This window comes from Lynx rufus, unplaced genomic scaffold, assembly GCF_022079265.1.
Source record: "Lynx rufus isolate CCGP_SWC_20201006 ecotype Redwood Valley unplaced genomic scaffold, mLynRuf1.p SCAF_20, whole genome shotgun sequence".
Lineage (NCBI taxonomy): Eukaryota > Metazoa > Chordata > Mammalia > Carnivora > Felidae > Lynx > Lynx rufus.
Window position 1 is genome coordinate 18,848,109 of NW_025814835.1, and position 14,980 is coordinate 18,863,088.

At 43.5% G+C, this 14,980-nt stretch overlaps 1 protein-coding gene across 1 annotated transcript in view; it reads right to left on the minus strand.

Annotated features, from left to right (window-relative positions):
• Positions 1 to 483: 483 nt before the first annotated feature.
• Positions 484 to 14,980, minus strand: part of WDR7 (WD repeat domain 7) — a 357,963-nt gene continuing 343,466 nt past the window's right edge. The window contains exons 27-28 of the mRNA XM_047086392.1: positions 9,390 to 9,494; positions 484 to 3,224 (exon numbers count right to left, since the gene is read on the minus strand). Coding sequence (XP_046942348.1) covers positions 3,021 to 3,224; positions 9,390 to 9,494 — 309 coding nt within the window. The 3' untranslated portion in view covers positions 484 to 3,020. The remainder of the gene's footprint in view (positions 3,225 to 9,389; positions 9,495 to 14,980) is intronic.

The following is a 14,980-nucleotide window of genomic DNA, read 5'->3' on the forward strand; positions in this document are numbered from 1 at the left end:
TTACTCTTGCTTTTTCTGAAAACCAATTACATCCATTACCCCAGGGATTCAAATTCAACTCCAAGCCGACTCTTAAAGGAAATGAATTTAATCATCTCCGTCCATCGCCCCCCATCCATGGCAGTCAACCACGTCATCAAAATCTGACGGAATAGAATACGGTACAATTCACAGTCCGTTTAGGAGCAACTTGAGGTAAAGATAAAGGAACATGCGTGCAATTCCCTTGCCCAAACCACAGAGGGTGCTGTTGTTTCCCCTCACACTTTGGAAGTGTCTTTCTTCCTTCTGGACTGTTCTACTGTCCTTTGTGACAAGTTAGCCTTTCCTGAAGCTAGCTCTCCAGGGAAGTGAATAATTACATAGAAATACAAGGCTTAATTTGGTACCCGAGTAGGCGGGGTCGGGGGGGGAAGGGGTATATGGATTTCAACTGAGAATGTTTAAGAAGAGTGAACAATGTTTTTAATGAGAAAAACAATCTTCAGTACAATTCAGTTTTATTTAACACACATATATACACAGGGGCGTTCAGCACATATAGGATCTATTAAGTGGCAATGTCTCGAGAGGCAGACATTTTAATTCACTCGCTGTACACAGTTCAATCACTGCATTTTAAACTACCAGTGAAGCCACGTATGTCTCCACATGTACAAGGATGGGTCCAAATACAGTGCCACCGAAATCAACAGAACACTAAAAAGCATACACTGGGATGACGATACAAAGTTTACCTCAGTGCTGAGAAGTCTAAGCTGCGATGAAGTCTGGGACTAGAGTTGTCAAAATAGCCAAGGGGAGATCTGTGTTAACAAGAATGCAAATATTCACTCAGCAGTTAGAGATGTCGAGCCATCCAACATCATCCACCCAAGTTTTATAAGAGTGATGTTCTACTGGCCAATGATGTTGGCTGTCTTTGCAGGCAGAATGTGGGACAGGCTGGCCCATGCTCACTGCCCAGATTGTTTTTACCCCAGGCCCTCACGGCTCTGCTTTGTTCCAGATTTCTGCGGAGCGGTCCATCGTGTATTTGGTGGCCTGCCTACCATCTCACATCTTTTCCCCAGTGCATTTTGTTTTACAAATCTCTCTATACTTTTACTTCATCATTCCAAAACAACTTTGTAGTCTAGAATAAATTAGTCCCTATTTAAGTTTACCAAGTAAACACGTGCTGGGTATCGAGAAGACTCAGGAGCCCGCTGGAAAAACCATGTGCCCCTTTTGTTTACCTCAGGTTTCTCTATCTATATCGAACACAACAGCATATTCACCAGACAAATAGAGCCTACGCTGTATATAGTTCTTTGTTTCTTCCTTGGAAACTACATATATAATCTTTATAAATACAATGTACATGCATGTGGCATAAATTCACTTTTGAAAGAACACCCAAAGTCTAAAACCAACGAACAGGAGAGGTTTGCCACCAATGGAAATAACGTACTTCGTATCAAAGGAAAGAGACGTTCCGGTGGTCTTAATTTCTTAACATGTTCTTTAAAAATCTGTTTCGGTAACAGATGTAGCTGTTCCTGGACTGTGATCCTTTTTTTTTCCCCCTAGGTTACATAAACTCTGACAATATACGCTTTTCCAATTAAATGCTCCCATTATCATTTTGGTTCCTCTGTAAACTTCGCATATTTTCTGTGAATAAATCATTTTCTGTGTTTGCACTTAATAAACCATTGTGCCCACCTAACCAACCAATCAACAACCAACCAAACAACCAAATCCCCAGCTATGTACAGATCAAGATTTGTTAGGAGCAATTCATACAAAATATTATTTTGTGGATTTTTTTTTTCCATTACTGAGAATCAGCATAATTTGACATAAGAAGAGAGCAACCCAGTTAAAGCTTACTTGGAAGTGTAATGAACACCCTCATTGCAATGTTTGCTCAAATTATTTGAGAGCCCTCACATTTTCTACATACTCCTGAATGCTTGTGTCTTGGGTACCATTTTTCTAGGATACTTGTGTAAAAGAAATGCTGTCTTAGTTTTCCTTTAATTGATCAGTTCAAAGGCTGAATTGTAACTATTACATGATAACTGATGTAGGTCGTAGGCATGGGAACTGTGGGTCTGTAAGGTTTCTGGAGGGAAGGGGTAAGGTCTTTCTTGAAAGGACCTCTAGCAACAGACACAAGGGACTTCTTATTTAGGTATATGCTATGCTTCCAAACTCGATTCTTTATTATCAAAGTCCATTTAAGAGATTATAGTGACTGGATAATTATATTAACTAGATCATAAATAGTGATGATTTTTATTTTAAACTACTAAATATATTATTAAGCAGGATATGGGCATTTTAGAAGGCTGTCTGGGAAACTTTTTTTTTCTGTATTTTCTTTTTTTAAATATATTTTCTCAATGATCTCAAATCTGTTAGGTGTTAATCAAGAAGCAAGGGGTTAAACCCTAGGAAACTGGATTGAAGAGCTTCCTAGCAATCATGGGGCAAAAAAAAAAAAAAAAACACCCAACCATGTAAACACAGAATCTTTTCGGTAAACAATGTATTTTAGAAAATCCAAAGGGAAATAACTTCGCTAATTAGGACTGCGACATTACGTCAAAACCCAATGTCAACGACCAGGGTCAAGCAGCACTTCAGAGGTGGGGTTTAGCTCTAGGAAAATGCTGATCTGGGCTGGGAACGCAATCACAGTGCTTACTGATTTGGAGGCTTCTGGTGCATCAAGCCACAGGGCTGCTCCTAGGGACCGCGGGCACCCCCCACCCCCCAGGGGGGAAAACGACCTAATGTCCACACAAGGGCCGCTCCTGCAGGGTGGGGTGTGCATGCCTCCGGATCACGGGGGACACGGGCGGGGGGTCCGCCCCCCGAGGACCGTGTGGAGGTGACACAGCCTCGGCCGCGCCCCGGGGTGACACTGGCATGGCAGGCACTGAGGAACGATCCGGGTGAGTAAGGACAGAGGAGTCTCGGCCTCCAGAGTGGACGGGGCTCAGATGCGGTCAGGGCAGCGGCCCCCAGCGCTAGACCATGAAGCGGTGCTCCTTCCCGTCGTGGGCCATGAGGATGACGTTGCGGTTGGACGTCCAGATGAGCCGGGCCAGGCGGAGGGCGTTGTGCGAGCCGGGCGAGGCGGGCTGCACGGGCGGCACCTGGTAGGTTTTGATGCAGCGCAGCTGAGGGGCCGAGTTCAGCATGCCGATGCTTCCCAGCAGCGACGTGTTCATCTGGGGGGACACGGGGGCACGAGAGCACGCGCGTCACTTACAGAACCCTCTCCCTTCCCTGCCGCGCGTCGGGGTACAGTGACTCACGCCTCGGGTCACTCTCTGCCGGCCCCTGACTCCGGCTTGGCTGAGAGTCTGTTCTAACCCCGGGTGGGGCGCCTCTTGCGGCCCCGGAACCCTGGCGATGCTGTTACCGTGAAAGCATCTGCCCACAGGAATTTCACTCCGTGGGGAGCACCCGACAGCAGGAAAGGCCGTCAGTCTTTGAGGAGGGGGCTAAATTCCCGACGGTAACTGAACAGGCCAGGCAGTCTCTGGCGATGGTGGGCCCTTCCCGCGTCGCCACGGTGCTCCCCGCAGCCGGGAAGGACAAGTCCACCCAGACTCGACTGGGGACTCACGGCTTGTTCAAGGAAAAGCAGCAAAGTGGGCACATGCCTGGATCAAAGCTCAAAACAGAACCCCCTACCCCCTCCGCAGGTACCCACACTTCCCTCCTCACCTGCTTTCTTACGGTATTCAGTCTCTGGAAATCTCTAGTTCATTTCCAAGGGGAAACCGAGAATCAATTGCATCTTAACACTGTATCTGTGGCTCGCTGTTTCGCTGCCACGCTGAAGGCAGAATACTTTTAACACCTTATTGGCCATATGTTTTTAATCAGCTGATTTGCTTTTGGGTGGCTTTTGGGGATCGGATTTGAATGTTAAGTCCTCTTAATCCATCCACGTTGGTGAAAAATAACATGGAAATTACGGCCCGTGAACAAACCATGCATTCTGGTCAAAGTGTGAATACTAAATGGCGGGTATCTCAGGGAGCCTGAGTGACGGGGTCACAGGAATCCAGTAGATTCTACATACTACTTGACGTCTTTTTAATACACATCTTTTGTGCTATTGCAAATCACATGGAAAGCGTAGAGCACGTAAGAAAAGAGGTCTCAAAAATATTAGTCTTCTTTGCACTAATTTTCATTTCCAACTCTTCTCTCCAGTATAACCATCATCTAAACGCAGAAGATTCTGGGGTTTTTGTGTGAAGCATGCAGATTATGGACACAAATGCTTGACACACGAAACCTTGGCAAATCCTAGGACATTTAAGATGTGTTATTGCTGATATCATGCTCTGCATTTGGATCAGTGCAAAATATAAGCCATTCTTTTTTCTGGCCCTTCTCAGCAGCACGATGGTGTCAGAGGGCGTAAATCATGGCATCTCTAGCAGGATGCATGCAGGCTCCACTGACATTTTCACAATTTAAATCATCTTGAGTAATAACCCTTTTAAGATGACTAATGTTACTGATTTTCCTGCATTAATAATAGTGCCGAACACAACACAGAGGTGAAAAAAAAATCACTAGTGTACGAGGTCACATTTTAAAACCAAATGTATGGTTATCATTAACTCTTTCTGTTAAAGTTAACATTTAAAGTCAGACAGTACCTTACTGTCCTTCTCCAAAAACTTCTTCCCTTGCTTCCTTCCCTTTTCCCAAGAACTCCATGCAAGACAAAAATCAATGTCTTGTTGCTTTCTGAGGGTTCCCAGATATTTCATATATGAATAACGGTGGTGAGCGTGATTTGATGGCTCTCGCTTGTACAGAAAGTAACAGTACATGATAATTGAGTTCTTTAATAGAACAGATCCAAATGACCCAGAAAATTGGTGGTTAAAATTAACTGGTATCAACAGGCACACTGTGTTTAAAAAAAAAAAAAAAAATCTCATTTCTCAGTTGATAAATAGCTACAAAGGAGTTTTCATTCTTTATGGAGTTTCTATGAAAATATGGATGACGCCTGAGTTCTGCTGGTGGCTCAAAATGCTAAGGGTGCCCAATAGGCGCAGACACTTCCTTATTTTTACTTCTTTCCTTCAAAATGTAGCCACATAGAAGAATTGGGTTGAGGGCCAAAGAGAGAGGGAGAGAGTACCTTAAGAGTACCTTACAGAAATGCTACCAATGGAAAACTTCAACAAGAAGTCCATCATTGCGCCTGGCATCTCCTTCTGAGCTGAGCCATCCCATGAATGACTGATAAACCATTTGATAAACTGATGGATAAATGCCTTCGGAAGGGTCACACAGCCTTCCTGCGGTGGAACAGCTGAATGAAATTCCACACGGCGCTGCACTGTTACAGCTGCGTGCCCCTGGAAGGATGAGGACCTCAGGTTCACTCTAACGTGCTGTTCCTCAGACCATCCTTACCCTGTGACCTCTTCTGAAGACAGATAACCTGAAGTAGGAAGGGTGAGTATTCATCTTCCCAATAAGCTCAAAGAACGCTCACTGAGACAATGAACCGTTTTGTTATCGGATATTAGTATTTTCTTGACCAGTGACAGGCTTACAAACTATGGGAAAGGGCAGTTTGAGCCTCAAATGAATAAAAACTACCCGGGATTAGAGTATTTTTTGGTAACACTGAATTTTTTCTTGATTACAAGGACAATAAATACTCATTGTGGAACATTTAAATAATAAAGAGAAGTAGAAGAGAGAAAGCAAAAATCCCCCCAAATCTTACTTCCTAGAGACAATCACTAACATTCTGGTAAACTTCTTTCTAGACCTCCAAATATATGTACATGTAAGAGGCAGATTTAAGGAGTTTTACGTAAATAGGCTCGAATTAAAAGGCAGTTTCACAATCCGCCTTTTTCATTCCACAAAACGTTGATGCTGATGGCCACAGATTTATAGCATCCTTTAAAAAAAATTTTTTTAAATGTTTATTTATTTTTGAGAGAGACAGAGAGAACGTGAGTGGGGGAGAGGCAGAGAATTTAAAGGGAGACATAGAATCGGTAGCAGGCTCCAGGCTCTGAGCTGTCAGCCCAGAGCCAGACGTGGGGATCGAATGACATCATGACCGGAGCCGAAGTCAGATGCTTAACTGACTGAGCCACCCAGATGCCCCTACAGCACCCTTTTTAAAGGGCTGAATAGTGTTCTATTCTATGATGGAATACATAAAAATAAGTGAAACCACTATCCATCTAATTTATTTTTAGCATTTCTGAAAGAGGATATTCACTAGTTGGAGGATAGTGGTGAAATTTAGGTGAGAGAACCATGGCCGTATTTGATTTCATTACTCAATTCCCCTTGCTCAAATGTGAACAGATACCCTGACATGAAATATTCAACTTGGAGGAATATGTAGCTGGAGAATCAAAGGGCTTAGAAGGCTGCTTGATGACATCATTCAGTAGCTGAGTTTGTAAATAACAAAAATGCAACGTTGGTTTTTCCCTTCCCTTTAGAAAGAATGCTTCACCAAACCAGTCCCGTGCAGATTATTTTCTGAAGACATAGAAACACATACAGATGTAATTCATCAAAACAGGAAGTGTTTTAATGCAATTCTCAGTGTAAGTAATGCTGCACACAAACCTTTTACTAAGTCTCACTTGAGTAATTATCCAACCGATATTTCTCATTAACACTCATTTCTCAGCAAAGATTTTAATAGCTCATAGCTTTTGTAAGGTCCTGTATTAATAAGACTTCATTAAGTTTTCAAAATATATTACAGTACATTTACTGGAATAATATAAAAGTATCATCATACATCACTAGAACTAAACAATATGTATCTAAATAAATCAGCAAAGCCTATTTTGGGAAAGCAGTGGGAGATCCACCATTGCTGTCTGGACTCCCTTTAATTCAAATCAACCCCCCTATACGTATACTCTGGAAGAGGTTTTATTGTATTTTCTTGATAAAAGCGGACATGTTTCTGTGCTTTCCGCTTAAATTTCAAGACCAAACTGGGTATTAATTTAAGACATGGGTTGCATTTTCCATCCTGACATTGGGTTTAGAGGCAAAAAGACCTGGGTGTTGCCTGAGCAGTCCCCGTGCTCTGTGCGTGGGACACCCACGTGTGCGGACAGCACAATGAGCGTGTGCACCAAGGAAGTGCGCTGTGGCCCCCCTGCGCGCACCGCCACACGCACAGGCACGGGTTCAAGTGTCCTCGGCAAAGCCCAGAGGCAGCAGCAGGAGCCCGAAGAGGGGAAGTGGAGGATGAGAAGAGGTATCTCGCAAAGCTACCATCTCCGTAATGAATGAGCTTCAGCTCTGAGGTAAGAAAGGATGCTACCCATAAATCCCTCAGTGCACTAGGCAGGAATGTGGAAACAAGTAGAAAAAACAAAAAAATCAAGGAAGGGATGAACACATCCAGAGAACCTTGAGTAGCTAGATAAGGGAAAAAACATTCGTCACGCAGAAATTCAGGAAAATATCGGCAACAGCTTCAAATCTGGCGAAGGTAGGAGGTGTTCCTTTATATAACAAATTTCTGAGGAAGTTCTGAGGAAGTCACGTTGAACGAAACCAAAAAGACTTGTGTTTGTTTATTCCAAAGAAGACAACGTGGACAAACACAAGGTCCTTGAAAGCAGGGACTTGGGACTGTCTGACTCCGTACCCCTGAAGCACTGGCCAGCACCCGGCACTTTGGTGCCCAGGAGATGTTTTGAACGAATGTGGAGCTTTACGTGAACACTCGTCTGGGATTCCAAGGGCACAGGGAAGAGCAGAAACTGTGTGTCAAAGTACAGGTGGCGTGCAGAGACCACCGTGTGGAAAACACGCTTGGTGGGGAAACCCTTTAAGGAAGCATTGGTGCGAGGGTCACTCTACGGACCTAACGGGCTCGTCGTGGGGCTGCTGGCAGCGCTAACCACGGGTCCCACGGTAGCCACTGAGGGATACGGGCACCGGGGAGGCCGCCGAGGAAGAGAGTTTAATAGGAGCCAATTAAGATGCGGGAGCTATATTCTGGGAGAAAAGATAACGAGAAAACAAACTGGAAAACGAAATCAAATGAAGAGTAGGGAAAAGTCTGTGACAGATTTGGAAGTTGTCACGGTTTAATAGTATGTTGTGAATTAAGCAATTTATTGTATCTGTTTTACATTTTATTAGCTATTGATTTTTTAAAAACCATCGTCAGGTTGTGCTGAAGTCTTATTTAAACTTTAATTTTTTTTTTTTTTTTTTTTTTTTTTTAGCTTTCAAGGCAATAAACTGAATCTCATAACACATACGTGCATCTTAGGAGAGTAAAAGTAATAACAAAATTTTAAATTGGCTTTTCGTCGGGGAGGGAGTTGGTAATGTTTAAATTTTTTTTACCAATTATCAGGAGTAAGGTAATTAAAAAGATGGAATGGAGATTAATTTTTGAGGATAAAACAAGGTCTACTGTAAAAATTAGGCGCTCAAAGTTAATATGCATTTTAGTCACAATTAAACATAGGCATCCTCATGAACTGCCACTCAATGATCTCGGGGTTTTGGTTTTTTTGTTTAAAAAATTTTTTTAATGCTTATTTCATTTTTGAGAGGCAGAGAGGAGAGAGAGAGAGAAAGAACCAGCAGGAGAGGAGCAGAGAGACAGGGGGACAGAGGACCCAAAGCAGGCACTATGCTGACAGCAGACAGCCCGACACGGGGCTCGAACACACTAACACGGAATCATGACCTGAGCCAAAGTTGGACACTTAACTGAACCAGCCAGGTGCCCCGATACTCGGGGTTTTGAAAATGTTCAGGAATGAAGAGCATTATGTGGGAAATTCAGAACGCAAACAGATGAGATAATATAAACGGGATATGAAGCTACTACTCGCTGCCTTCTCCCTGGCCTCTGCCCTGCTGGGGTTGCCCGCATCCTTGGGCAGCACCTCCCTGGCCCTGTGCCTTCCCGGCCAGGCCCCCAGGCATGCCGTGCCCTGGCTTACCACTGAAAGGCTGCTCCTGCTTTCTCTCCCTAAATACCCACTCTGCCCTCCTCTTACCATCCAGCCCTTACTCAGCATGACCCTGTCTCAGTTCGGATGTCACCTCCTCTGTGAATCTGTCCCACAACCTTATTCTCAGGCTCCCCTCTGTATTGTAACTGCTTGCTTATTTACAGACTGCAAGCCCTGTGAGAGCAGACCCCACCCCCACCTCCAGATTGCTAACTGTATTCTCAGCGCACCCTGCATGCTGGCATGTAGCACATAAGCAGTCAGCAATAATATGTGGTATTTGTTGAAAGAAGCGGGGAGGGCGGGCAGAACAGGAAGCCTTTCGTAGCAAAAGCAAACATACAGTATACCCTAGGACCCTGCAGCATCTACACGTACCTGCCAGAAAGAAATGTGGCTGTCCGTATTTGAGTAGGTGGCAAGATATCGTCCATCAGGAGCAAAGGCCACTGCAGTGATTGGTCCCTTGTGTCCATGGATCGTCTAAAATAAAAGTCAGGGTCATTAACGGTCTGCATTCCACAGAACTGTTACACATACACATGCAAATGCATTCAATGTTGAACAAGTTATGCCATGGAGATTAGATACTGTTATGATCCTTATTTATAAAATTAGGTGAGAAAAATAGAAAAAGCAACCAAAGTTCTCCCACTGATATATCCAAGGGCTTTCTTTAATCTTGTTCTGAAGAAGCTACCTGTCTCTGCATTGGGAGGACAGCGTGAGTCCAATGGAAAAGCATATATTAACAGGCGAACCAATATGTTAATTTACTTATGTCCATTAGAGGGAAGAATTTTACTTAATTAGGAGCCTCACTCATCTGAAATGAAAAACAATCAAAGCTGCATCGTAATATCCCTCTTCTGGAAGGAGTTAAAAACTATAATTTCAACCCTTAATAATTATACATTTTTCATGTTTTACGCTTCATTTCCCACCAATAACACTGGGCTTAAATGCACTTGGCTACAATTAGTAAACATACATACACGTACCTGTTGGGAGGTTTGAACACATACAGAAATCAAATACTATTACAAACAAGTTAACAGGGATCATTTTGAGCCTTTGCCAAATAGCTATCATTGATTTAACCATGAACTGAAAAAAAAGGGAGTTGTGTTTTAGACTACATCTATGATGAAAGGTCTTTACTAATAAAAAATTATACTCAACTTTAATGATATTGTCATTAAAAACACTGGCATACTAAGCAAATTAGCATAATATTGCATTAATGTCCTTTCACTCAACTATGGAAGATCATACCTCGACCACATTAACCAATATTCAGTCTGCTTACAAGCTATGGGTTTGTCTCCTCCCTCTGTCTGGAAAGGAATGGGGAAATATGTTCTCTTCAATGGAGACACTACTAGGAAGGTTTATCTCCACCTATTTTTTTTTAATGTTTTTATTTTATTTATTTTGAGGGGGGGAGGGGCAGAAAGGGAGAGAGAGGATCCCAAGCAGGCTCCACACTCATTTTGGAGCCCGGTGTGGGACTTGATCTCATGACCCTGAGTTCATGACCTGAGCCAAAATCAAGAGTTGGACACTTAACCAACGGAGCCACCTGGGCACCGCCTCTTTTTTAATGAACAATTGTGAACCTTGAGTCTCAGTGGGAACATCAGGCGCACTATGTAGCTCAGCCCCATATGTGTGGTAAATTCCAGTAAGAATCTTCTTATAGCTCATAGCTGAGTGACTAAAAGGAGGGAAGGAGGGAGGAGTGGGGATACAAGCCCATTTCTCAGTGCTCTTTGGATTTTGTTCTTTTCTGTCACTAGACTTTCAGGGCACTGTGGGATCCAAAATAATGCCCGGTTTTCAACACTCAGAGAAAACATGTTATACCGCAAAGCCCTGGGCTTCAGGCTGGCAGAGAACACTGCTCTGAGTCAGGCTGTCTGGCTTGCCTTTGGGTTCTACTACTTACACACTGAAGGACCTAGGGCAAATGATGTGAGTTACTTAACCTCAGAGTACCATGTCTAGAAAGCAGGAATGATGATGATGATGATGTTGATAATACCTGCCTCAAAGAGCTCTGTGAAGATTCAATGAGTTACTATATATGTAGCATTCTGTGCAATGATGGCATATAATAAGGATCCAATAAGTAATATTAATGTTTGTGTTACTCCTCCTTACTTAAAGATGACAGACATTTGACAGGTGCTAAGGGAGTAGATCTTAAATGTTCTCATCAACAAAAAAGAAATGGTAATTACGTGACAAGACGGAAGTGTTGGCCAATGCTATGGTGGTAATCACTTTCCAACGTATAAGTGCATCAAACCATCACATGTACACCTGTAACATCTACAATGTCATATGTCAATTATATGTCAATAAGCTGGGAAAAAAATAAGACAAATGTAAATAATCACAAAACTGGATTACTTGAGTATACAATTTAATGGGGAGGGGGGGAGGCCCTTACCACATATCCCAGAATCAGTATCAGCTAGCATGCTAAGATAGTCTAGAAACAGATTTCATTTCATTAAACATTTTATTAAACAGATATGGTAACTATCCATGGTGCTAGGCTCCTAATGTGGTGCTAATTGAGCAACAAGGTGAGCCTGCTGAATAATTATCCTGCCACCTACCCTAAAATGAAAATTATTGCGGAAGAGGGTAAAAAGTTAACCAATTAAAAGGGAAAAAATGACCGTTCTCACTGACTAGGTCAATTTACTGAGATCACTGGAAAGCATCTTTAATTGGTTTTTAAAATGAAGATTCAGTTCTGCTAAAAACCTGAAATTCTGTGGGGCCAATTTAAAGCTATGTCATGGTTAAGATAGTAAAAGGCCTTGCTTTAAGACAGAGGTTGCAAACTGAAGACCTTTAGGTTCAGCCTAATCTGAAACCAGATTGGAGATGTGTTTGGCTTGGGCTGAAAAATGTTTTCTTTTTTTTAAATTTTTTTTTTAATGTTTATTTATTTTTGAGACAGAGAGAGCCAGAGCATGAACGGGGGAGGGTCAGAGAGAGAGGGAGACACAGAATCTGAAGCAGGCTTCAGGCTCTGAGCTGTCAGCACAGAGCCCGATGCGGGGCTCGAACTCACGGACCGCGAGATCATGACCTGAGCCGAAGTTGGACGCCCAACCGACTGAGCCACCCAGGCGCCCCTGAAAAATGTTTAAAAAAAGTTTTCTGAGCTCATATTCTAACTCATCAGATATCACATAAAATCAAGATTTCTGGCCTCTCCTGAAAAACTGAAAGCTCTGGTGATCCTGGGCCTTTGTGTGCATGTGGCCACGAGAGACAGGGATGAGCAGAGGTGGCCCTTCAGCCTGGACACTTGTCCTCCCTTTTACCAATTCAATTCCTCCTGTGCTGCTAATGCCCACTGCCTGGCTCCCTTATTTCCTGCCCGGTGTCTCATGGAATTGAGTGCTACCCTCCCATTAACAAAACTTGATTCAAGGGGATGCCTGGGTGGCCCAGTTAGTTAAGCGTCCGACTTCAGCTCAGGTCACGATCTCGCGGTTCGTGAGTTTGAGCCCTGTGTTGGGCTCTGTGATGACAGCACGGAGCCTAGATCCTGCTTTGGATTCTGTGTCACCCTCTCTCTCTGCCCCTCCCCTGCTCATGGTCTCTCTCTGTCTCTCTCTCTCTCAAATAAATAAGACATTAAAAAATTTTTAAGAATACTTGATTCGAAATAGTTTCTTCCACAAGAAACAAAAAGTATTGGTGAGGATGGGGGGAAAAAGGAACCTTTGCTACAGTGTGGTGGGAAATGGAAATTGGCACAGCCACTATGGAAACCAGTATCTCCATACTCCTCAAAAAATTAGAGACAGAAATACCATATGATTCAATAATTCTACTACTGGGCATTTACCTAAATTAAAATACCAATGCAAAAAGATATATGCACCCCTATGTTTATTGCAGCATTATTTGCAATAGCTAAGGTATAGAAAGCAACCTAAGAATCCATCAATAAATGGATAAGGAGAATGTGGTGTGTATACACACACACACACACACACACACACACACACACACACACGAATATTACACAGCCATCAAAAAAAAAATGAGAATGTGTCATTTGTGACAACATAGATGGACCTAGAGGGCATTATGCTAAGTGAAATGAGTTAGACTGAAAAAGACAAATACTGTATGATTTCACTCACACGTGGAATCAAAAAAAATATGACCAAACAATAAGCGTGAAGTGGGGGGTGGGAGATCCAGGCTTCCAGCTACGGAATAGATATGTCACAGGAATGAAGCGCACAGCACAAGGAGTATAGTCGATGATGCTGTGATAGTGGTGTGTGGTGACCGGTGGCAGTTATGCTTGTGGCGAGCACGGCATAATGTATACATCTGTGGAATCATGATGTTGTACGCCTGGACACGTAACATTATGCGGCAACTCTACGGGGAAAACAAATCCAAAAGGCCAAAACAGTTACTTCCATGCTTCCGGGGTCCTGGTATGCATCTAAAAGTGTGAGTAGACTAAAGGCTCCTCTAAGAAAAGCTGGCCCTTCCTTCAGGGCCCGCAGAGCCCTCTAGAAGTGCATGACCCTCCTCCTGCCGTTTGGGCCCCTAACGCTCAACACAGAATGCTAACCCTGCCTCCTTCAGATTAGCATCTCTTCTTAATCAGCGACCAGTGAGTTGGCAACAGTGAAGTGGCCATAAACCGGCAGGTCCGAAGGAGGTCCCAACCCAGTGGTCACATTAATGTACCTCCCTGTGAGATGAGGTTCGCCCTGTGGTAAAGGCAGAAAGCCAGACACACAGGCTCCTTCAGAACAGTGTTCACGAAAACGTTTTCACATAACTTCTTCTACTTTTACAGAGGGCTGCTATTTAAAACATCCACTCCAAGATTACTTCTGTGTCAGCTGAGGACATCCTTCATTATGTTATCCAGTGTCTCTAACAGAAGATCCTGTGAATTAAATGTCATCTTGGACTGTTCTGCCAGTAAAATGTTTGTCTTTCCAGATAAATGTTGTTGCTTTCCTTTCTCATGTAACAATAATTACATAATTGCAACATGTCCTTGCTTTACTGCCAGGAAGTCCTGAGCTGAACGCATGCTCCTGCTGGGTGCACGGGAGGGGTGGGTGGGGATCAGTACTTTTTCTGGCACTGTGGCACTGTTCTGTTTCCATGTGTTGTTGTTGAGGCCGCCCTGGATACTAAGCTTCATTTGTTAGTTTCTTTAGTCTGGGCAAAGAGGGACTACACTGTAGGTCAGCGCGCGCGCGCACACACACACACACACACACACACACACACACACACACACACACACACAGATACATGGTAAAACACTGTTGGGTGCCCCGCAGGGTATCTTACAGGAACCCAGAAGAAACCACGGAGTGTTGCCTGCAGCGTCCGCTTGGAGACCCGTGGTGGAGCAAGATAGCAAGTGCCACTCAGGGTCCTCAGGGAAGGAGGGAAGTGAGTTCATTACAACCTCAGCCTAAGAGGTGCTCCAGAACCTCGGTGTCATGGAAGTGATGCCATTGTCTTTTGTTCAGAATCTCCGAACTTCTCAGATCTGTGCAGGCAACAGCTGAATGGACTTTAACCTCGCTTCCTTCCGGCGAGGGAGATGTAGCTGTTTGGGGATCACACAGAGCCAGTGAGTGCTTGGGGTGGGGCCCACCCAGTGGCTGGGATCTTAAATGCTAAACTGTACAGAATGCTTCCCCAAACAACAGGTTTCAAAATAAAAGGAGGCTTGGTCTACTTTTTATATGCGAATGGGTATCGTGTCTTGTTCTATTCTTTAGTCAAAAGAAATTGCTGTCTTGAAAAGACAGAAATGGAATATAAAGAAATTAATCTAATTCAAGAAGTGCTACGAACAATAAAAGAAATCAAACAATAACCCCTGGCAGGAGACAGTGCTGAATTGGTAAACACCCTTCCGTCTTTCTTACCGAAGAAAAGGAACT